Source organism: Pipistrellus kuhlii, unplaced genomic scaffold (assembly GCF_014108245.1).
Source record: "Pipistrellus kuhlii isolate mPipKuh1 unplaced genomic scaffold, mPipKuh1.p scaffold_m20_p_10, whole genome shotgun sequence".
Lineage (NCBI taxonomy): Eukaryota > Metazoa > Chordata > Mammalia > Chiroptera > Vespertilionidae > Pipistrellus > Pipistrellus kuhlii.
The window spans coordinates 33,045,610-33,070,903 of record NW_023425405.1 but is presented as its reverse complement, the minus strand read 5'-3'; the positions used below and the strand labels follow the sequence as shown (position 1 = coordinate 33,070,903).

At 34.4% G+C, this 25,294-nt stretch overlaps 1 protein-coding gene across 11 annotated transcripts in view; it reads left to right on the top strand.

Moving 5' to 3' along the window:
- The window catches only part of PHF14 (PHD finger protein 14), a 150,080-nt gene that overhangs the window by 41,825 nt on the left and 82,961 nt on the right, over positions 1-25,294 (top strand). For 10 of the 11 annotated variants that reach the window (XR_006740965.1, XM_045578351.1, XM_045578345.1 and 7 more), the window contains exons 14-16: positions 851-1,019; positions 20,903-20,953; positions 21,078-21,199. Coding sequence is in view for 10 of the 11 variants with exons in the window: in XM_045578351.1 (XP_045434307.1) it covers positions 851-1,019; positions 20,903-20,953; positions 21,078-21,199 (342 nt within the window). In the remaining variant the exon portion in view is untranslated. Of the gene's footprint in view, positions 1-850; positions 1,020-20,902; positions 20,954-21,077; positions 21,200-22,919; positions 23,067-25,294 lie in introns of those variants that run through there. The other variant, XM_036429317.2, reaches the window with a different exon arrangement.

Sequence of the window (25,294 nt, the reverse complement as noted above, 5' to 3'; positions counted from 1 at the left end):
ACAGCAGTTTGCCTGTGCAAGCCTTTCCCTGGAAGTTGCAAGTCTTCTATAGACTCCAGAGTTCCAAAGTAGTTACATCAGATAGATTTGGCTAGTGCAGTTATATTCCAGTTAGAGAATGTTAAGGACTTGTATACATGCATATAAGTACAACCAATGGACATAAAACTCTGGGGAGGGAGGGTATGTATGGGAGGGAGGGAAGGAGGGGGGCAAAAAAAAATCAATAAAATATATTAAAAAATAAAATAAAAAAATAAAAATGATTCATTAAATTATTTTAATGAGTAAGTTTATATTTCCTCTTCCATAAATGGTAAAAAAAAAAAAAAAAAGACCCATTCATCTTTCAACACTTTTTAGAAATGATTTTTACAGTTTTTTAGTTGGTTTACTATTATGGCTTATCATTAAGAATAAAGGATATGACTTCTATAATGGAAGTAGAGCTAGGATTAATAAAAGACTGATTTTCAAGTATCATAGTACATGTCACTTAAGACAGTCATGATTTCCAAAGGGAAATATTTTTTATTAATGTTGAATTTTCTTATGTTATTTACTTAAACATGCAGCATTATTACATATTGTTCTTATAACATTTATAGGGGTACATGAATTACCTTAGAAAAATATATATTTATATACTGTTGCCATTCTTATTGGTAGGTATATGCCTTTCTGTATGTATAGTCATTGTATACCCTGTGGTCACAAATACCAATGTATATTTTTATATATTCTTCACAATGTATGTTTTTATGTATTCTGAATTTTATATTTATAGAAACCAATGCTAACATTAGGAGGTAAAAATAAATGTATGAACTTATATTTTTCCTTTATATAGGCAGTGCTCAGAATGTGACCAGGCTGGGAGCAGTGACATGGAAGCAGAGATGGCCATGGAAACTTTACCAGATGGGACTAAACGATCAAGGAGGCAGATTAAAGAACCAGTGAAATTTGTTCCACAGGATATGACTCCAGAACCCAAGAAGATTCCAATAAGAAACACGGTAATTTATTCCCTAATTATTGTAATCATCACAAAATTCTGAGACCAAAACTGAAAAGGTGAGAAAGACAAAGGATGAATATATATGTAGGAGGCAAAGAAAGAAATATGTATATTGCTATTGGTCATTCTTAGGACCATATCGTTTTACATCATGAAATATACCATACATACCTGAGAATTTATAGTTTATATATCCCACCTAAAGCATAATAATTAACACCTATTATTAATATAATGAACATACCACGCAACTTTAAAAATAGAGCATTACTAAAGCCTTTGGAGTCCACTGCGAATTCCTAAGTAATCACATTCCCATCCATTTAGTCACCCCCTTCCTCAAATTTATATTTCTCATCTATTTTTTTGTAATTACACTCCAATTGTAAGTATTCATAAATAATAAATAGTTTTTCTGGTTTTGAATTTTGTACAAATGGAGTCACTCTTTTTTCTTCTATTATTGATACTTTGAACAACAAACAATATATTGATTTGATTCATATATGCTGGTCATTTATTTTCACTAATGTGTGTTTTTTTGTTGTTGAAAGAATAGGTAATTATTTATTTTATCTTTTGTTCTGTAGATTGCCAGTTTTGCTGTTTGTATCTTTTTTTCTTTTATAAACAACAAAAAGTATTTAAGTATTTTTGTAAATGTCTCCTACAGCATGGTCACAAGGAGTTAGAGTATATACTGGGATATGGCTTTGTTTACCTAAAGGATATTTGCCCCTTCAGTTTTGCAAGATAATTCCAATGTTTCCCAAACCAGTTTACACTCATACCAGCCATATATAATGTTACTGTTGCTCTCAAACTTGGTTTGTCCACTGTGTTAGTGCTCTTCAATGTTATACATATAAAATAGTATATCATCACTTTATTTTGTATTTCCATCGATGCTAATGAACATCTATTTATATATAATATGTATTATAAATATACATATTTATATAATTTGGTTGCTTCCCTGTGTTTGTTTCTATGGTTAGGTAGAACACTGTGTTTCCTGGAATTGGTAAGTGGCCTTGTGCAGTAGGTGACCTGTGGGCTGTGCTCATGATCTTGTAGTTGAGCCTGGATTGCTATTGGCTTCTTGGGGAGGAGTTGACCTGATAACCAGCTGCGACTACAGTGGGAAAGTTGCTGTGCAGGAGGCCAGGCCCAGTCTGAGGCAAGGCAGGCTGGTGCTAGTGCAGGGTCTTGGGTCTTTTATTGATAGGTTTGGGACATGCTGTCACCAGCTGTTTGAGAGATTTCAGCAGAGTCTGAAGCCTGAGCCAGGACAGGCCATTACATGGAAAAACTGCTACAAATACCTTGGTGGGCTGCAAACTGGATGGAGTGGGGTCTCAGGGAATCTCCAGTTCTGAATAAATAGTATGTTCCAGACTGTTATGGCTGCCAGTCAACCCTGGGAGAGGGGAGTTCCTAGCTCAGGAACAATGACCCTTCCAAGCACCTCTGTCTGGGAGAAAGCTGTCCCTGAGTTCCTGCCTTGGTGCAAGACAATCCAGTTCCCCCAAGTATGTCTGGGTCCCCTGAGCTGGAGCTTGTTAAAAGCTGGACCGTGTAAATTTGTGCACTGGCCCTTTAAGAGGGACACCTGGGATTCCAGCAGCCTCTGTGTCACTGAGCCAAAACACAGATGGTTTTTAAGGCCAGGAGTTATAGGGACTTCTCTTCCCAGCTCTGAGTTGGGGGTGTGGTGTGGGTCTGGGACCCCTTGTTCCTCATAGGCAGCCTCCACAGGGACGATCTCCTTCCAGATTAAAAAAAACAAACACATTTGGGTGATGGACCAGTGCGTTCTGCACCTCCCTGCCTCTTGCCAGTCTCAATGTGCTTTCTTCGTTACTTCTCTGGTTGTAGGGCTTCCATTCAGCCAGTGTGTAGGTGGTTCTGAATGATGGTTGTTTTCTATTTTAATTGTAATTTTGATGTAATTATGGGAGGCAGACAGTATAAGCATTTATCTATGTCATCATCTTGGTTCCTTGTTCTAGTCCCTTTTAAAAAATAAGTTCGTATTTAACTATTTCAACCTCTATTTTACTCAAAATCATACTAAGGATAGAAAGCCTGTAATCTTATAGAGAGTAAGCAAATAGGAACAGAAGCCAGATAGCCCGATTAAGAACGCATGTCTTTACTGAGGTCTGTAGAACATTTAGGTGAGGTACAAATAGAGTTGTAAAATATTTGGTTATTATGTAGCATAGTTGGGAATGTGGTGTTATAATCTGACAACAGAATGTCCATGTGTATTTCCACAGTATAGTGTCATAGGAATTCAGGCACATATCAAACTTATTGTCTCGTATATCTGAGTTCATTCACATTAAATATAGATTCAACACTCTTTTTCTTTGTACTCTTAATTGCATATGAGGAGTTTTCCTTTTCAAGCTTGCTCAAGAGCATCAGCATCACTCCTGTCAATCTTAGTGCAATAGTGTTGAAGTTAATAAAATGCATGAAGGTATTCTACCTTGAGGAAACTGACATTAAAAAAAAAAAAATCAAACAAAAGAAAACATTTAGAAGCAGCAAATCAGTAAGTATTAATACACTGACAGCATGCATATAAATGAGCCACAAGTATATGTTTGTTTGTTTTTTTCTGTTGCTCTCTGTTGGTTTTCTTTTGCTTTCTTGAAATTGTGAATACTATGAAACCTGCTTGGCAGCGGCGGGGGGCGGGGGGGTGGAAGGGATAGGGGAGGGGGAGAGTGTGTGCACTATTGTATTGAGTGAAATTGAAAAAGTTCATGGTTTTCTGTCCTATTTTTTTTCTTTCCTAAGTAGTCACTCCAATTTATCTAAAACATTTAGCTTATTGAATTTCAGCCTTTTGATTAAGCAATGAATATATTTTTGATTTGATCATGTGCTTTGATCATTATTAAGAGAGATGAGCCCAAAGAGTCAGTCTTTGTGCTCCAATGCCCCCTTTGTGTCAGACAAGGCTGCTACCAAAAGAATGGCATCCACTTTTGCCTGCTGACAGGCAGTTTCCATTTATCATGGCCAGAGAGTACAATGGGCGACTTCAGTAAGCCTTAACTATATTTTTATTATTCGGATACAGAGGAAAGTCAATTTTCATTTCATTTTACTCTGGTTTCCTTAGTAAGGATTTATAGAAACCTGAATGAATACAGTGTATTTTGAGACATCCAATTTCCTAAGATGTAGGTGCTCTTCAAAGTGAGTAGTCCCAGAATTACATTTTTCTCTAAGATTTTTTTCTACTTGAAGGTGATAAAAAGATGAGCCAGAAAAAGTTACTTGAAAAAAAATTATAGCGCTTAAGATTAGATGTTTAAAAATAATGAGTCAAAAGACCTATTTCTAACGGTAAAAATGAAAATACTATACTTTCAGAAAATACCTTTCTTTTTTTTCAGTTAATCCTCATCTGAAGATATTTTTTCCTTAGATTTTTTGAGAGCTTTGTAAGGAGGTAGTGAAGGGGAGAGAGAGAAATAAAAAACATTGATGCAAAAAAGACATATCAGTTGGTTGATTCCTGCACATGCCCTGACCAGGATCTGGGATTGAACCTGCAACCCAGATGTGTGCCTTGACCCCAAAGTGCCTGGGTCTGTACTCCAACCACTGAGCAACATCAGCCAGGGCAGGAAATACTCTTTTTATACAAACATGGAGATAATATCTGATTATATTTTATTATTATTTTTTTAAATAAATCTTTATTGTTCAGATTATTACAGATGTTCCTCTTTTTTCCTCCCTTAGCTCCCCTCTACCTGATTCCTCCCTCTACCCCCCATGCTCTTACCCCCTGCCACTGTCCTCATCCATAGGTGTAAGATTTTTGTACAAACTCTTCCAGCACACTTCATGCCCCTTTCCCCCCCAAGAATTGTCAGTCCAATCCCTTTCTAGGCCCCTGATTCTATTATATTCACCAATTTATTCTGTTCATCAGATTTTTTTATTCACTTGATTTTTAGATTCACTTGCTGATAGATACGTATTTGTTGATAATAATTTTTATCTTTACCTTTCTCTTCTTATTTCTCTTCTTAAAGAATACCTTTCAGCCTTTCACATAATACTGGTTTGGTAGTGATGAACTCATTTAGCTTTTTCTTGTCTGTGAAGCTCTTTATCTGACCTTCAGTTCTGAATAATAGCTTTGTTGGGTAAATAATCTTGGTTGTAGGTTCTTGCTATTCATCACTTTGAATATTTCTTGCCACTCCCTCTGGCCTGCATAGTTTCTGTTGAGAAATAAGCTGACAGTTGTATGGGTACTCCCTTGTAGGTAAATAACTGTTTTTCTCTTGCTGCTTTTAATATTTTTTCTTTGTCTTTTGCCCTTGGCATTTTAATTATGATGTGTCTTGGTGTGGTCCTCTTTGGATTCCTTTTGTTTGGGGTTCTCTGCACTTCCTGGACTTGTCTTTTCACCAGGTAGGGGAATTTTTCTGTCATTATTTCTTCAAATAGGTTTTCAATATCTTGCTCTCTCTCTTCTTCTGGCACCCCCATAATTCAGATGTTGGTATGCTTGAAGTTGTCCCAGAGGCTCCTTACATTATCTTCATATTTTTTGGATTCTTTTTTCTTTTTGTTTTTCTAGTTGGGTGTTTTTTGCTTCCTTATATTTTAAATCTTTGGTTTGATTCTTGAGGTCCTCTAGTCTACTGTTGGATTTCTATATAGTATTCTTTATTTCAGACAGTGTATGCTTAATTTCTGACTGGTCCTTTTTTTTTTTTGCATTCTCATTAAGATCCTTGAAGGTCTCACTAAGTTTCTTGGCAGTTTCTAGAAGATTCTTGAGTAACCTTATAACCAGTAGTTGCTTTTCTCCATTTCTTTCAATTGGTATATTTGTCTTCGCATTTTGGCTGCTTCCCTGTGTTGCAGGAGTGGCTTTGTGTTGTAGATGACCTATAGGGCCCAGTGGCTCAGCCTCCCCAATCACCTGCGGTGGATACTCTTGGTGCACCCCTTTGTGCACAGTCTTGTTATAGTTAAGCCTTGATTGTCATTGGTACACTGGAATTGACCTCCAAGCCATTTGGCTGTGAGGATCAGCTGTGTCTATCATGGAAGAACAGCTGTGCTGGATACACCCTTATGGGGCAGGACTTGCTTCAGTGGGGCTGTGGTGCTCACTGAGTCTGCTTCTTGAGTGTGTCACGTTTGGATGTTAAGAGTTGAAATCTGGTGTCATCTCACACTGACCACTAGGTACACTGGCTCCTGGATCTTCAAGGAGATGCAAGTCAGTTACTGTCTGAGGCCACTAAGCAGGATCTATAGTGAGATCTGCAAAATTTTCCTCTTTGTTTGGGGTTTGGAAGTTTTGGAGTTGTCTGACTCAGCTGCAAATTTGTTAGGTTAAGCTGCGAAAGGGAAGGCCATTCATATTGCAAAGGATGCTGCACACAGCTCTGGTAGGTTTGTAAATTGGGCTGGGCAGGGTTATAGGGAATCACTAGGGTGTAGCAATCAGTGATGGCTGCCACTCAGCCTTCTCCAGGTGTCTGCATTTCCATGTTCCCAGGTCCCACGCCCCAGCGCAGTAAACAATGATTCCTGTGTGTATCTCTGCGAGAAAGCCATCCTCATTTACTGATCCAATGCCAGACAGTCCAGTTTCTTCCCATAGGAGTCTGGGTACCCAGAGTCTTGCCAGAAACTGGAGTTCAGAGCAGTTTGGAGCTTGTGTCTCCCTCCCACTTGAAAAAGACAGCCACATCCTCAGTTGCCAGCCCTCTCTGCACGCATCCATACCTCTGCTTTTCTGGGGCTCTGCATGCCCTACACAGTCTCAATGTGCTTTTTTCTTTCCTTCTAGTTGTAGAACTTCCACTCAGCCAGCTTTCCCATGGTTCTGGATGATAGTCATTTTGTCTTTTAGTTGTAGTTTTGATGTGGTTTTGAGAGGCAGCATGTACAGGTGTACACCTTATGCCACCATCTTGGTGGTTATTTTAATCTCTGATCATATTTTGTGTTATATTTAATTATTTGGCAATAATAATTAATTGCCAATTTTTGGCAGTTTATTATTCCAAATGTTAGAATTATTTTTAAAGTTCTTACTATAAAAGTACTTTTTAGTTTTAAAAATTTTTAAACAAAATTAAATCTCATTTGAGTTTCCTATGAGCATTCCCCTCTCCCAATCCAAATTCACATGCTTCAAATCTACCTTTAATGCAAGGGTACATATTAGTATTTTGAACTTTGATGATCTGATATTTTTGTTGGCATATTTGTCAAAAAAATAAGAAAGAAATAATCAATGAACCATATGGAAAAGTAGAGCAGGAATAATTAAAGAAACAGAAATATTCAAATATTAATAAGTAAAAGAGGAATGATCTGGTTTCAGAGACTTTTTCACATATTGTTTCCTGCTCTGGAGACATGGCTCTGTATCATCTACTTAGATTGGCTCAAAAGTACCCCATATCCAGTATTTCAGTACCAATTATTCTCTATTTTTATTAATGGATATAAATAGAAGGACTGAGTCTAAAGACAGATAAGAATGAAAAGCATATTTTATTTACCTTTATCTCTTATTTAGTATTAATCCATTGGTCATAAGTACCCCATGAAGTAGTTACTAATATCAATTCCTTATTGCTGAGAAACTGAGAAAGACTTTAAATAAATGTCTAAAAACATGCAGCTTCTCCAGCATCACCCTAATACCAAAACCAGATAAAGACAACTCAATGAAAGAGAATTACAGGCCAATATCCCTCATGAACATAGATGCCAAAATCCACAACAAAATTCTAGCAAATCAACTCCAGAAGAACATCACAAAGATCATACACCACGACCAAGTAGGATTTATTCCAGGAATGCAAGGATGGTACAATATCCGCAAATCAATAAACGTGATACATCACATAAATAAATTGAAAGATAAAAATCATATAGTCATATCAATTGATGCAGAAAAAGCATTCGATAAAATCCAACACCCTTTTCTGATAAAAACTCTTAACAAGGTGGGAGTACAAGGATCATACCTCAGCATAATAAAAGCTATATATGATAAACCCACAGCCAACATTATACTCAATGGGCAAAAACTAAAACCATTCCCTCTAAGAACAGGAACAAGACAGGGATGCCCACTCTCGCCACTCCTGTTTGACATAGTACTGGAAGTACTAGCCATTGCAATTAGACAAGAGGAGGAAATAAAAGGCATCCAAATTGGAAAAGAAGAAGTAAAGTTATCCTTATTTGCAGATGACATGATATTGTACATAAAAAACCCAAAAGACTCCATTAAAAAACTAATTGACTTAATAAATGAATTTGGCAATGTAGCAGGATACAAAATTAATGCCAAGAGATCCATGGCTTTTCTATACACCAACAGAGAAACTGCAGAAACAGAGACTAAAAAAGCAATTCCATTTACCATCGCACCAAAAAAATTAAGATACCTAGGAATAAATTTAACTAAGGAAGTAAAAGACCTATATGCGGAAAACTACACGACACTGAAAAAAGAGATAGAGGAAGATGTAAGGAGATGGAAGAACATACCATGTTCATGGATTGGTAGGATCAACATCATCAAAATGTCCATACTTCCTAAAGCAATCTATAGGTTCAATGCACTCCCCATTAAAATACCAACAACATATTTCACCGACCTAGAACTCTCCAAAAGTTCATTTGGAACAATAAAAGACCCCAAATAGCCACAGCAATCCTGAGAAAGAAGAGTAAAGTAGGAGGGATCTCAATACCAGACTTCAAACTATATTACAAAGCCACTGTTCTCAAAACAGCCTGGTACTGGCACAAGAACAGACATATAGATCAATGGAATCGAATCAAGAACCCAGATATCAACCCAAATCACTATGCTCAATTAATATTTGACAAAGGAGGCATGAATATACAATGGAGTCAAGACAGTTTCTTCAATAAATGGTGTTGGGAAAATTGGACAGACACATGCAAAAGAATGAAACTAGATCACCAACTTACACCATTCACAAAAATAAACTCAAAATGGATACAGGACTTAAACATCAGACGGGAAACCATAAAAATACTAGAAGCATCCACAGGCAGCAAAATCTCAGACGTATGCCAAAAGAACTTCTTCACTGATACTACCCCTAGGGCAATGGAAGCTAAAGAGAAAATAAACAAATGGGACTACATCAAAATAAAAAGCTTTTTTACAGCAAAAGAAACCATCAACAAAACAACAAGAAAGCTGACAGTGTGGGAGAACATATTTGCAAATGATACCACTGATAAAGGTTTAATCTCCAACATCTACAAACAGCTTATACAACTAAATAAAAGGAAGATAAATAATCCAATTAAAAAATGGGCAATGGACCTAAATAGAACATTTTCAAAAGAAGACAGAAGGAAGGCCAAAAGGCACATGAAAACATGCTCAAAGTCACTAATTGTCCGAGAGATGCAAATCAAAACAACAATGCGGTACCATCTCACACGTGTCAGAATGGCCAACATCAACAAGTCAACAAACGACAAGTGTTGGCGAGGTTGCGGAGAAAAAGGAACCCTCGTGCACTGCTGGTGGGAATGCAGACTGGTGCAACCACTGTGGAGAACAGTGTGGAGTTTCCTCAAAAAACTGAAAATGGAACTCCCATTTGACCCAGTAATCCCACTCCTAGGAATATATCCCAAGAAACTAGAAACACCAATCAGAAAGGATATATGCACCCCTATGTTCATAGCAGCACAATCTACAATAGCCAGAATTTGGAAACAGCCTAGGTGCCCGTCAGCAGATGATTGGATCCAAAAACTATGGTACATCTACACAATGGAATACTATGCTGCCATAAAGAAGAAGGAATTCTCATCATTTGCAGCAACCTGGATGGAATTGGAGAACATCATGCTGAGTGAAATAAGCCAATCAATGAAAGAGAAACACCACATGACCTCACTCATTTGTGGATAATAAAGAGCATTATAAACTGATGAACCAAAAGATAGATATAGAGACAGTATATCAACAAGTAGACTGTCAAATTACAGCGGGGAGGGGAGGAAGATCTGGGGGAGATAATAGATCAACCGAAGGACTTTTATACATGCATATAAGTACAACCAATGGACACAAAACTCTGGGGAGAGAGGGGTTGTGTGGGAGGGAGGGAGGGGGCAAAAAAAAATCAAAATATATTAAAATAAAAATAAATGAATAAATAAAAAAAAACATGCAGCTTCTTAGTCATAAGCAAACTTAGTTTTAACTATTTATTATGCTGCCTTTCTAGATAAAATGACTACAGCTCTTCCCCTGGGCCAGAATCAGAGGCTCCTCACACTTCCAGCAGCGTAGTGACTAAGGGTTTGGTCAGGAAAATGAAAAGTCATGTGGAGAATTAGGGGCTAATGTGGATGTTAAGAAAGCCATCACTATAGTTGGGGGAGCTCTGCTGAACATCAGAGAAATCGTTGATGAAATATTTATCCTGAAGCATTGAGCGAGTGGTGGGAGCTGGCATTAGGTCAGAGAACTTGACAGTGAAGATCTCAGCCTAAAGAGCCCTGGTGAGCTGGTGGAAAATGAATCTGTGGGGAAGTCTGCAAAGCTGGCCAGGCCTGTGATGTGGAAGTCAATGGAAAGGTCCACAGGCTGCAGCATCTGAGAAAGCCAAGCATCAGAGAGCCCCATGACCTCCTGAGAAAAGTGACCTTCACTTTCTTTATCTGTTTCAAATCTGAGGTTACTAACATGGGACTACATAAGAAAGGGAGTCCTGGGAAATGGGATTTCCAGGCTCAGAGTAAATAAGATGGCTGTGGTCGTGGTGGAGATGTGTGTCAGACTGACCACAGGCAATCTGGCCTAGTACCCAACTTCTGTTTTCAGCAGTCGTTAATGTAGTGCTTACTTGTCATCACATTGGTAGGTATCCTCAACAGTGACATTTCCAGACTCCTTTCCTCCACCCCTTCTCTTTCCTCTTTGAGGACTGCAATTTTGTCTTTTTCATCCATATTGTCCTAGCTCTGAGCATTGTGCAAGGAGGGCAGTGACTTCTTGATAAAGTGGTTAAATGAATCACTGACAGCATGAATGCAGTGAATTGAAGAGTGATGAAATAGCAAGAGGATGTTACCTGAGTGTAAGCCAAAGGAAGTGAACCTGGGCTTTTTACAGGCCCAGCTGTATTTAAAATGGAGAGAGGGTTCCAGCTGAGCCTTCACAATGCTTGCCATTCATTTATGACTGAATCACAGGATTTATCTCCCTCATTTTTCTTCTTAAAAAAGTTAATTAAAAGGGAGTAACGTGAATGAGGTAAAAAAATCTTTAAAAATAAAGGTTCTTGTGATAGATGGTACGTCAGCTTCCGTTACCCCAGTGACTTTCTTTCTCTCTTCCTCTTTATTTATAGAACCTACATGAATGAGTTTAGGATTTTTCTCATTAGAGACTTTGGCAGAGAGAGTCCCTTTTATTTGGACTGCATTAAGCAATTCCTTTACAATTCCTTTAACTTATACCTTCGGTTGCCAGTGTATATTTAAAAAAATTGGCTTTGGTATAATTTATTTTTAGTGGTTGAGCTGATACTTTGAATCTACATCAGTTGATATAGTAATATCACTTTATAAAATAATAAATTTCATATGTGTATACATCGTGGAGAAAAGTAGTAGTTTTCTTTAATAGTTTTAACTTCTGCATTGATAGCCATTGATAACAATTGGGGATGATTTTTTAAAACGTTTTTCATTTATTATAGAAATGAAAATGTTTAGTCTTTGGGACTAGAATCTCATTTATCATAATACGATTCAACTTCTTTTGTACCGGGAGAATTGCTTTCCTTCTCCCACATGAGAGCTTTTATAGGACAGTGAATTAATTTATGTACCTAGCCCACCTTCAAATATAAAATCACCATACTTCAACAATTATCAACCAGTGTGCCACAAGAATTTTTAAAACATACAGTACCTAACTATTTAGTCAGGGACACTGACCTCTTTTCCTTTAGATTGTAAAATAAAAAAATAAAAACAGCCAGTACAACAATAGCCATGCAGTGTGAATGAGTCACAATTATATTTTCTTTTGTCAGATTGGCAAAAAGTATATTTTTTGGTGTGCCACAGAATTTTGGTAACTAGTTTATATGTGCCATGAGATGGAAAAAATTGAAAATCACTGTCATACTTCATATATTACTTGGATTAAGAAAAACTTTTTCACCGAAACCAGTTTGGCTCAGTAGTAGAACGTCGGTCGGCGGACTGAAAGGTCCTGGGTTCAATTCCGGTCAAGGACATGTACCTTGGTTGTGGGCACATCCCCGGTGGGGGATGTGCAAGAGGCAGCTGGTCGATGACTCTCTCTCATCGATGTTTCTAGCTCTCTATCTCTCTTCCTTCCTCTCTGTAAAATAATCAATAAAATATATATTTTTTAAAAAAGAGAAGGGTAAAAAAAAGAAAAACTTTTTCTTGAAATTATTAAAATGTTATGTGGTTCTCATCTTTCAACTATGAATTTTCATTCTAGTATTTCTATTCCACTAGTTTCAAGTAGTGTATTTTTCCTTCCCCCTTTCCAGGTTGCTTCTTTGGTATTCAGCCAAAACAGCTGTAACCTCATTGATCTTGTAGGTTGCTGTTTATCTGAATTGTGAAGCATTCGCTGTCTAGTATCACATAGTCCATTTTATGATTTTATAATATTCTAGTTTTAATACTTAATTGTTTTATATTTCACATCTTTGGAGATCCCAGCAGTTTTACAGTTATTTCATGTACTTTGCTTTTGCAAATTTTCAGCTTTATCTCACAGTAGTTAGAGGGTAGATGCATGCAGCATAATTCTTAGCTTTATTATTTAATCGTTAGTGTATTTTGTCCTCTTGGTTAAATCTTCAGAGTCCAGTAAAGGGAAGACAGTACTTGAAGGTGAACTTTTGTTTATAAGAGATAGAAACATGGATTTATATTATGTTTTCTTCACAATTGTCAAAATTGTAGGCAATTACCTTTTGTCTGGGTGCTTTGGTCATATTTATTTCTGAATTGAATAATAGTTCTTTATGTTAAGTAGTAAAAATTGGATGCTTGAGAATACAGATCATTATATAGACTCTGTAACCTTTGCTTGTGACTGCTTGTCCTACTCTTGGAACATGATCAAGTTAATTTTTTTCAATATATTTCTGCTGAGGAACTATAATAATGTAAGGCACGATACAACAGATGATGTATAGAATACCAAAATGAAGACATGCTCTACACCTTCTAGAAAATAGAAAGTTGATACGAAGTTGACTGTAAATATAATGTAAATTAGAAAGTACAGTGTCCATATGAGAGATATAGTTAAATTCCTTAATGGGTAACATGATAATACTGAAACAGAAGCAAAAAGACAGAAGATGGAGGTGAAACACAAATACTACTAGTTGAAAGTTATCATTGCCCAAAGCCTGGGTATTAGTAAGCTGAAATTTTTAAAGTTATAGCAAGCCAGACACCTATAAAAGCATTGGAAACTTGAGCATAAAATTTAGTGTAAAAATTCTGAATCTGTAGCCATCTTTCTTACAATGTTGTTATGATAGGCATTTCGATGGCATCAGCCTCTGACATTACTATCATGGCAAAAATTTGAAGATGTTAATGGGATTAAATGTTAATAATTTAGCCTCGGTTTGTGTGGCTCACTTGGCTGGGTATCCTCCCCTACACCAAAGGGCTGCTGGTTAAATTCCCAGTTAGGGCACAGGCCTAGGTTTTAGGCTCCATCCCCAGTAGGGAGCATGCAGGAGGCAGCCCATCTTTATTCCATGAATGCAAGGATAAATTCAGACAGTAAAACTGGGCCCAACAATTAGAACTAATGGAACATGCTGCCTGTTCCTTGAAATAGTTAAAACAATATGACTATAAGGGGTATATATATATATATATATATATATATATATATATATATATATAATTTTTTTTTACAGAGAGGAAGGGAGAGAGATAGAGAGTCAGAAACATTGATGAGAGAGAGTCATCGATCAGCTGCCTCCTGCACACCCCCTACTGGGGATATGCACGCAACCAAGGTACATGCCCTTGACCGGAATCGAACCCAGGACCCTTCAGTCCCCAAGCCGACGCTCTATCCACTGAGCCAAACCGGTTTCGGCTATAAGGGATATTTTTTGAAGGGTTTTCTGCATTGGGAAGAGAAGATTAGATGAAATAATTTTTAAAATTTTAATTTTAAGGTGTACGTGAAATAACCTTGGTAGAAATCAAGATTCCTTTGAGCTCAGGATGTTGTGGGTTCTTCTTTACATTTCTAGTCCAATAGCCATCTTTGTTCTCATAGTTACCTAGCAACCTGTTTACTCTGGTACCTCCTGCTATCACTTAAAATTCTATATAGTATCTTATATGATCCTCTGTATAGTCATTTTAATAATGCTGCTACCATCCTTGATTCTTTTGTATTCTTGCTCATCCAAACTCATTCTTTTTTCATTCCTGCTTGAGGACACTGAAATGTGTTCCTTTGAGATGTATTTTATTAGGCATATTTTCTATACCCATCTTTAAGATGAATGTAGAGTTTTATATTTGATTAGAATTTAAAGGGTATTAAAATTTGATTCTTAAATTTTAGAACAATTTTTACTGTAGTTGTGATTTTGAAAGATCTGAGCAGTATGATTTTATTTCACCTTAGTTGTGTTTATGATATTTATAAGTAATTATACATGTAATTATTTGTTTGGTATCAGTTAGACTCAGAGATCTGAAACTCCATGGACAGGAGCTGTCCTGTTTACCACTCTGTATCCATGAACTACCACAAGGTTTGCTTCACAGCAGATACTTAGTATTTCACAAATAAATTCTTCCATCTTCCACCTTGGCTATGCGTTTGAAGCCACTGTACTATGGAAGACTTTTTTTCTAGCCCTTTATTGTTAGGAGCAAATTGGTCCCTTTCTTCTTGTATGTTAATCATGTTTCATTGGTGAAACTAGAGAATTACTGAAAAGGCAATCTTGGATACTTCCTATTAAGTACCCATTATTTAGACATTTTCTCTGTATTTTTATTTGGAAGCTTTTCACTTGCTTTTAGGCAAGTAAATTACTTTTGAAGAAAATACAAATTAGCTTACACATGTCCCCTTTGAAGTTACTTTAAAATTGATGTTTGTACTTTTGGGCATATTTTCTAACAACTTTAATGTAACTTGAAAGCTTTCAGGTTTCTTTTCATTTTCTTTGCATTCTGTGTCATGTGGTAACTTTTCATCTTTTATACAAGTGCCAAAGGACTTATTGGGACCTATCTTTCCATAGTCTTTTACACACATGCATCATCTTCTGCTATCTTTGAAGTTGTCAGATCTTTCTTCCTGTCTCATATATTTTGTCTCTTGTTTTATATGTGTCCTTTTTTGGAAAATAAATACAATAAAAAGTCAAAAAACTTTTTAGCAGTTTTGACTGAAACCATGTTGTTTTCCAAGACGTACCCTTTCTTATAGATCCTTATTTTGGAGATAGACTTGAACACTTGGTTAATTTATTTTCCATCTTACTTAACAGTATAAGTCAATAGCCTGTTCCAAATAGCAGTCTTACTTGAGAATCTAAAATCGTAGAGTCTACTCTTACTACATTTGTTGCTAAATTAGTTTTACAGATTCACAGTGGCATCTTATTTAATAAGGTTAGAGCTTAAGTCCTAAGAATTTGAAAATCTGGAATATGTTTATTATATATTTTTTAAATTTAATTTTTACTTAATATACATACAATTTTTATGGATTCATCCCTACTGAAGTAACTAAAGGTTACTATGTCTTGTGTCCTTTTCTTAATTTACTTATTATTTTATACTGCTTTAATTAAATTATTATAGTTCTATGAGGAAAGTTTTATTTGGAGGCTTTACATATCAGTTATTATTGAGTCTATTGTGAGACTCAAAGTGACTATTGAGTCACTAAACAGATTATATAACCTCTGTCTTTCATTCTTAGAAGAAACCCTGGCAAAATTTTTGTGGTGGAACTGGACCACACTTAACTCACTTTGGCTCACTTGGAAGAGATTCATTGTGGGTATTACGGAATCTTATTTGGAACCCAAAGGCTTCAATTGTGTTTTTTGCCTCTTGGAAATCCATAATTTTTCTTTATCTCCAGGAGTATGGAATAAAGAGAATAAAGGATAGCAAAGCTTTATTTTGAATATACCATTATCTGTGAGAAGGGTTTTACAGGACTACCTATTATATAAAATGTATATTTTAGTTTATATTTTTAGGTTTACAGTTGTTTTAATTTAAAATGTTAACCCAACTGGTCATGATTTTCTTTTGCTTCTTCCATGTATTTTCCTAACCCTGTTAATATAAATCAGATTAGATAAAAATAAACCCTACAGCCAATGGATAAGAAGGAAAAACACTCCCTTACAGTGCTCACTACTCCATCTGTTGGATGCCAGCAGCCAACAGAGACAGATGGTACTTTGTTCAATCTGATTTATATATGTAACTAACATTTTTCTATTGCTTATTTCATGAGTTTTATACAATGTGTGATTGTTTTCAATATATTGTTCTATAATTGGAAAACATACTTATTTTTAAGAATATATATGTAAACTTTATATGTATGTGTATATACATATACACACACACATATATAATTTATATAGAAGCATTTTGAACAGCTGCTAGATAGCTACTGGCATTTAGTCCTTAGTATAAATATGAAGATATTTGGCTTTATCTAGTTTTTCAAGGTTTGAGTTACTTGTCCTAATTAACATTGAATTTGAAATTTTACTCAAGAATGAATATATATATATATATATATATATATATATATATATATATATGAATAAGCAAAAACTAAATGATTCTCTTGCTGTTTCAATACCTAATTCTGGCATTCTAAAATGTTTATAGAACTAAAATGAGTAATTTGAATATTTTCCCTTTGATTTTGGTTTTTCTGGTCACCTTAATTGAAAATATATATATACACATTAAGATAGTGAGTCAATCCTTCTATTTTATCTGGCTGCATCATAGTTTATTTATTAAAATATATTTTTATTGATTTCAGAGAGAGGGAGATGAAGAGGGAGAGATAGAAACATCAATGATGATAGAGAATCATTGATTTGCTGCCTCCTGTATGCCCCACACCGGGGATTGAGCGTGTAATCTGGGCATGTGCCCTGACTGGGAATTGAACCATGACCTCCTCCTGGTTCATAGATCGACGCTCAACCAGTGAGTCATACTGGCCAGGCTCATGGCTTACCTATTAATTGTTGTTGGTGTAAACGTTGATTTGTCATAAAAAAGGTAAATATTTAAGTACAGAGAAAACTGAACATATGAATGTGTAAAACTCATCCTATGATATTAAAGATAAAGATATGGAGGTACTGTCTTCTAGCTTTAAAGTTAGTTCATTTGTCAAATGAATCATTTTAACCTTGTGAAAATCATCATGCATAAAACAATTGCATATTAAACTAACCTCAGTTCTAAAGAACTAATTTAAATTTGTTACATATCTTCTAGTCCAAATGAAGTTATTGAAACATTTAATTATTTGTTCTTGATGAATAAGCTACTAAAATATTTTATTATTTTCTAATACAATTTCATTCTCTTTGTGAATGTTTTTATCACCTTTTGTTTTCAAGTAAATGTACCACACACAGTTAAAGAGCCAAGTGATCTAAGCAGCTCAGGTTGAATTGTTCTTTAGGCAAATAAAGTTCTTAAAATATAACAAACCAAAAAAATAGTAATGTGTCAAGATTTGGAGTGATTTTCAAACTTTCCATTTGCTTTTAATAGCTTAATAATTTGCAAAAGGAACCACAATTTGGAATTGAACCTTCAGTTGATCATTATTTGCTTATTATATGTCTTGCCCTGTTAGAGATTGTGTCTATTTTGTTTCACTCCCATTTTCCCAGTGTCTAAAACTGTACTCAAAACCTAGAAATTAACAATTTAAAAATGAAAATTGTTAAATGAATGAACACATGAATGCATTCTCCATGTGTGATTACTAAATTTTTATTTCAAAAATAAACTGAGTTTTTAAATTAAAAAAAAATAGATAATGTGTCTGTATTAAGTTCTAAAGCACATAATTGTTAAACAAAATTCTATTTACACCCCATTACTTTATTTTGTTTATAAAATAGTATCAGCCCCAATGTATATCATAAAATTTCCACCTGGTTTTGAATACTTCTATACATCTAAGATGGGACAAGTTCTTTGATAATTGAAATTTGTTGGATGAGCCAAACACGTTTTTGTTTTTCTTTCTTTTTACTTTTTTGTATAATTTCTCCCACTTTTTCACTGCCCTAACATTTTCTAATTCATTCAAGAGCACCATGTGTAAGATATGTTCTGTTGTGATCATAGGCAATTATGAGTTGTCATGAGTATTTCATTGAAACTAGAAAGAAACCAATAGCTCTCGGAATTTTCTTAGAGGAGTTAGTATTGTCAAGAGTTGTGTTTGGAATAAATCACCTTATATATTTGTGTGTGAATATTAGTTATGTGATAAATGATGAAGCTTGCTATAATTTACTTTGGTAATGGATCATGGTAGTCACTATACTGTGTAGGATAGCAAATATGGTAGAATACAGTGTTAATTTGAGATATGAAGGTCTTCTCTTCATTGGGTACAATTCTCTAACTTATTTGTTTCAAAATGTAAGAATTCATTTAGGCATTATGATGATACAGCTTAAGTATTCAAGTGAGAGTTAGATATTTCTTTTCTCATGATTTTGCTTATCTCTATTTGGGATTAAATTTATTAATTTGGATTTGGCATGCAAAAAAAATTACTGAATTGGGAGTTGAGACACCTGGGTTGGAAGTTTAGCTCTGTTAATTATCAGCTGTGTGATCATTAAGTCAATTCCCTGGACTGCTTTTTCAAAGCTCTAAGTCCAATTTCATTTCATATTCTTACAATAATGTTTCTGACTAGAAATTGTTTCTCTTATGGCTAGTTATTTAAAATTACTACAGGAATACAGCAATGATTATTATTTAGTAATAAATGCACTTAATGTAAAATAACTGTTTTAGATATTTATAAATACACTTACTCATTTTTAAAATAGCATTTAATTAAGTATATGCATATTTATATAAGAAAGAAGTTATAAAAATAAAGAAGTGTAACTATGCCATCACTTGTTATGATTATTTATTGGCATTATTTTGCCTTTTGACCCTAATTGTAGTGTATGAAAAACTTCCAATTGATGGAGTCATTCCAGATGCTTGAAGATTAAAAGTATTAATTATAAATTGTATATAATTGTATGTCTTCTAAAGAATTGAAAACGTGAACTTGGAGTTTTCACCTATATATTTCAAAAATCATTTCACTGATTAGATGATTCAAAAACTAAATGATTCTCTTGCTGTTTCAATACCTAAAAGTTGGGTTGAATGAAGAGAAGAAATATGGCAGTATGTGAAGGCGTGTTGAGCATTCTGGCATTCTAAAATGTTTATAGAACTAAAATGAGTAATTTGAATATTTTCCCTTTGATTTTGGTTATTCTGGTCACCTTAATTGAAAAACTTATATGCAAAAATTTTGCAAATTTGGAAAATAGCTTATTAGAGAAGGAAGCAATAATTTATCCTTTTAAAAATTGATTTCAGCTGGGACCGGTTTGGCTCAGTGGATAGAGCGTCGGCCTGCGGACTGAAAGGTCCCGGGTTCGATTCCGGGCAAGGGCAAGAGGCAGCTGATCAATGATTCTCTCAACTCTCTATCCCTCTCTCTTCCTCTCTGTGAAAAATCAATAAAAAAAATTGATTTCAGAGAGGGATGGAGGGAGGGAGAGAGAGAGAGAGAGAGAGAGAGAGAGAGAGAGAGAGAGAGAGAGAGAGAGAGAAACATTAGTCAACAGAGTGGCAAACCAAGGCTCGCAAGCCACATTTTGCTGACCACTGCCCTAGCCCTGTGGTCTGCAAACTGCGGCTCGCAAGCCACATACGGTTCTTTGACCCTTGAGTGTGACTCTTCCACAAAATACCATGGCCTGGGCTAGTCTGTTTTGAAGAAGTGGCGTTAGAATAAGTTTATGTTTAAAAAATTTGGCTCTCAAAATAAATTTCAATTGTTTTACTGTTGATAATTGGCTCTGTTGCCTAAAGAGTTTGCTGACCACTGCCCTAGCCGGTTTGGCTCAGCGAATATAGTGTCGGCATACGGACTGAAGAGTCCCAGGTTCGATTACCAACAAGGGCACATGCCTGGGTTGTGGGCTCAATACCTAGTGTGGGATGTGCAGGAGGCAGCCAATCAATGATACTTGGTCATCATTGATGTTCTGTCTCTCTCCCTTCCTCTCTGAAATCAATAGAGAAATATATATTTTTTAAAAATTGATTATGTATGTTGCATAAACATGCATGCATACCCACATACATGGTCATACAGTCGATGTAGTATGAGTCTAGGTTTCGCATTTCAGCTGTAAAAGTCGTCTGAGTTATGAAAATTTAAATTTTCTGCATAAATCATAATTCTATATGAATTATTTTAAAAATATTCAGACTAATTTTAGATAACTTCCTCTCAGATACCTGTGTTATTTAAGTGTTTAATTTTTCATGTTTTTTTCCCCTGAGACATAAATAGTACAATAGAGCTATACAGCATTATTTAGAAATACTAATTTTCTAAGTACTTAACCTAAGCAGTAACATTTAACAGAGAAAAATGTTTTTATCATTAATTAAACATTAGATATTTTTATGGACTTCTTTTTTCTTTTTCTTTAGAGAACCAGAGGACGGAAACGAAGCTTCATACCTGATGAAGAAAAACATGAGGTTGGATTAAGTTAAGCATTTTTTATATAGTCTAAACTTGGAAAAACTTTTTTGCTAAAAATTATTTGTTTTCCTCATAGCCTGATTTTGTTTTATGTTTTATATTATTCTCCTGGGATGGCAGGAAAGAGTTCCTAGAGAGAGAAGACAGAGGCAGTCTGTGTTACAGAAGAAGCCCAAGGCTGAAGATTTACGAACTGAATGTGCAACTTGCAAGGGAACTGGAGACAATGAAAATCTTGTCAGGTAAGTTGGATTCTGAGTCTTTGTCTTTAGGGGTTAAAGACTGCATTTTCATCATTTTCTCATCATAGATATAATGGGGGGGAAAGCTCAGTGCAGGACCTTTTATAAAACCTTTTATTAAACCTGCCACACATTGGGTATTCTCTGGAGTTAGATGTAATTAGGAGCGATAATCTGAATTTTGAATACAAGAGAAGTTAATATTCTGCTTATAAAGGCCACAGAAACACTTTGTACTAAGATTGTTTTATCTCATTCAATACTGAAATTACTATGTTCTCTTAGCATGTTATAGAACTTAAAGTTTATTAGCAATAGCGAGAAGGTAGAGATACTTTTTATTGATAAGATCACCATCAGTAGTTCTTTACTGTTTATGAAAACAAATGTGTTGAATGCTTCTCTCTTGTGAAATAAAGAAAGATGAAAAGATGGCCTAGATAGATTTTACTTTGTTTTTTGTTTTGTTTTGTTGTTTGTTTTGTTTTGGTACCTTTTTTTTTTTTAGTTGGCATAATGCTAATTAGGAATCTCAGCTGATATTGCTATTCCTGATGGTCCAGACACTCCTAAATTTAGCCATTTGCATCTTCTTCTGAGATTAAGAAATTGCTCAAAGCCTTGGGTGAGATGGAGGAATAGGTGGGCGAACTAAGGAAACCTCATTTAAAAGAGTTTTATCACCTTTTCAGAGGACAGTGACATAACTAATCTTTTAGTATGTCAAGGGAACCCTTTTTGATTTCTTGAAAAATCTATTAAATTACATGAGGGCCCAGACATTAAAAGTTTCAAAAGCAGTAAATTGATAAAACATGTATTAGTACTACTAAATGATTTTAAATATTTGCTTCCAAAATGATATCATTTATTTGTCGTTAAAATTATAATTTCTATTTGTTTTAATTCCTCATAAAAAGACAAGAATGTTTGAACTTATGAGTTTTTTATACTATCATTGAAGAAGATAAGGGGAAAATTAAGATTATAGTGAAAAAATACAAAGTGCTTCAACAAACTCAAGAAAGTATGTAACATGTGGCCAGTGTTTCTTGAATGTCATGGGAATTCTCCTTGAGGTTAAACTCATTTAAATTTAGGGAAAAGTAGTTCTAATGATAGAAGATACCGAATAATTCTGACCACAATGCAATTTTCTAATTTATTAAAAAATAATTCCAAGCAAAGCATAACATAATGGAGTGCATGAAACAATGAAACAACAAAAGTGAATAAACAAAACAAACCCCATAAAAACAATCTTATATAGTAGACAAAATTCACTACAGGGGAAATTTCCTTGGGGTTGAGGATGGCATTGTTGTGAATGATCAATTTGAAACAATCATTTAAAACATAGAGAGCTGATTATCTCCTTTTTAATTAATTGAACCTATAGGAAATATCTATTCTCGTACTTATTTATTTTTAACTAGTAGGTTCAGGCCTTTTTACTAAAAAACCTATATATTTTTACCAGCTTTTTATTTATTTATTTGATCATGTATTTGAAAAAAATAATCCAGGAAATAAATACAACTTTTATTTAAAAAACTACTTTTCAACAAGAGCTCTTTTAACACATATTTAGTTGTATTAAAATGATAGGTACCATTTTTCTTGTATTTTTGATAATATTTTTGAATAATATTAGTCTTTCATCTCACTTATTTAATTAGTTTCTATTATAAAGTTTTCGTTCCTAATTGCATTATTATAGCATGCCAGTGTCTGGGATTTTGTGAAAGACTTCTTAGAAAGTAAAGATATTTTTGTTACTAAAGAAATGACTGGTATCCAAGCCTTCTTCCATGGTTTTACCTTGTTAAGAAGATAACATCACAGATTTTCTTCGAAGGATTTAAAGAGATACTGAAGAGGATTTAAAAAGTTTTATAAATATTATATATTATTGTATTTGAGAACAAAATAAACTGGATATAAAGCAATGCCATAAATGTTTTATGGTTATAATGTGGTTGCTCCATAAAATGAAAATTAAAAAATATACATTGAGTTTAAGCACTATTTGCTCTTGAGTTCAAGAAGAATTACAATTCATGTAGAATTTAATATGTTTAAAAAGGTAATTTATGAGCTAATATCTGCCATTTCCCTTAATATCTCTTTTGTTTTGTAACTGGCACCATCATTGTTTACAAATTCCCTAAAAAGTACACACATTTATGATTAAGTTGCATCTTAATATTACATTTTTTTGTAACATTTAATTTTTTTGTAACATTTAATTTTAAAACTTTATTTTCTCTAAGGATATATTTCAGCGCTTGGTTAGGATTACATTATACTTATTATATGTATGTCTATTAGGTTCTCATAAAATAAAACTTCTTGTGTCATAATTTAATTAATAATCTCTTATTGAATACACCACATTTATTTCTCAAGTTTCTTTGAACAAGCAAATACGATTCATTAGAACCTGCTGTTTAGCAGCTATGATTTTGAAACCACACTTCTCTATGTAATTCAGGCTATATAAAAATTCCTTCTTAACTATTTCCTTGCTTTTTTGGTTCTTTGTATATATGTATATGTCAATTTACATGTATAATTTTTTACTATTACTGGGAAATTGCATTTAGTTTATCAGTCAGTTGTAATAGTAGGTTCCAACTGTTATTTATTTATTTATTTATTTTTGCCTCTTTAGCTTTTCTCAGGTCTTCTTATAGCAAGTAATTTAGCAATTTCTGTGTTTCAGTTTTCCCTTTATTGTACATGGTAAAAATCACATTCTGCTTCATTAGGGACTGTTAATAATTAATGAGTGATAGTAAATTCTTTCCATATAAAATAGTGCAACAGTGATATAATTTAGTAATACAAAGGATACACATATATGTGTATTCTGATATAAAGGTTCCATTTGGTAAATATGTTCCAGTAATAATAAATGCTTAAATGTTTTACCTTTCAGAGAATGTGCATGCTCTGTTTTTGTAAATAATTCTAGAATATGTGGGACAAAAACAATTGAATTTGTTGAAACTCCTTCTTCTGAAGTGATTAGATTGAACTATTTCCATTAGACATGGAAATTAAATTACCAAAGTCTTAAAGAGAAGATGGTTTTATACCATCTTATGGACTTCTTGAAAATAGTGTTTCCTTTTTTTGCCATTTATTTTTTAAATTTAATTTAAAATTAGCTGGCAAGTTTTCAATTAAAATACGTATTTCTTTATGTTACTTAGTATTTATTTCTTTGTGATAGATGTTGTTTATTGGAGATAGTTATGGGCCTACTTAATGTCTGTCATCTTATTTGTTTTTATTTGCACAATTTCTAGCACAATTACTAGGTGTACCGGTTAATAATTCATATTTCCTGTTAACTGGTTAATAATTTGGATTCCCATTATTAACCAATTAATTAGTTAAAAATGTGGATCACTGCCCTGACCAGTTTGACTCAGTGGATAGAGCATTGGCCTGCAGACTCAAGGGTACCAGGTTCAATACCAGTCAGGGGCATGTACCTTGGTTGCTGGCACATCCCCAGTAGGGAGTGTGCAGGAGGCGGCAGATTGATGTTTCTCTCTCATCAATGTTTCTGACTCTCCTTCTCCCTTCCTCGCAGTAAAAAAATCAATAAAATATATTAAAAATAAATAAAAATGGATCACTTATTAACCAGTTAAAAATTCAGATTGCCTATTGGGTTAAAAAGTGGATTAACTATTAACTGGTTAATAATGCAGATTAATTATTCACTGAGCCACACTGGTTTCGGCAAATAATGCAGATTAATTATTAACCGGTTAATAGTGAGGGTTAACTGGTTAATAGTGCAGATTAACTATTAACCGGTTAAAAATGCCACAGCTCCATTAGGTTTATTATTATTTCTGTCCAGGTTGATTTTAATTTGTCTTTTTTCTCAAGTAAAGTTAGGGACCTTTTGGCTGTGATAATGGAAAACGTACCTAAAAGTGTTTGAACTAACCTAACAAGAAGTCAGATAGCTTAGCACTGCAATCATGTTCTCAAGGACTTGTTTTCTTTCCATTTTTCTACTCTGATCACTAATGCCTGATAAATTTAGCGTTTGTCTCCTCAAAATCTCAATCA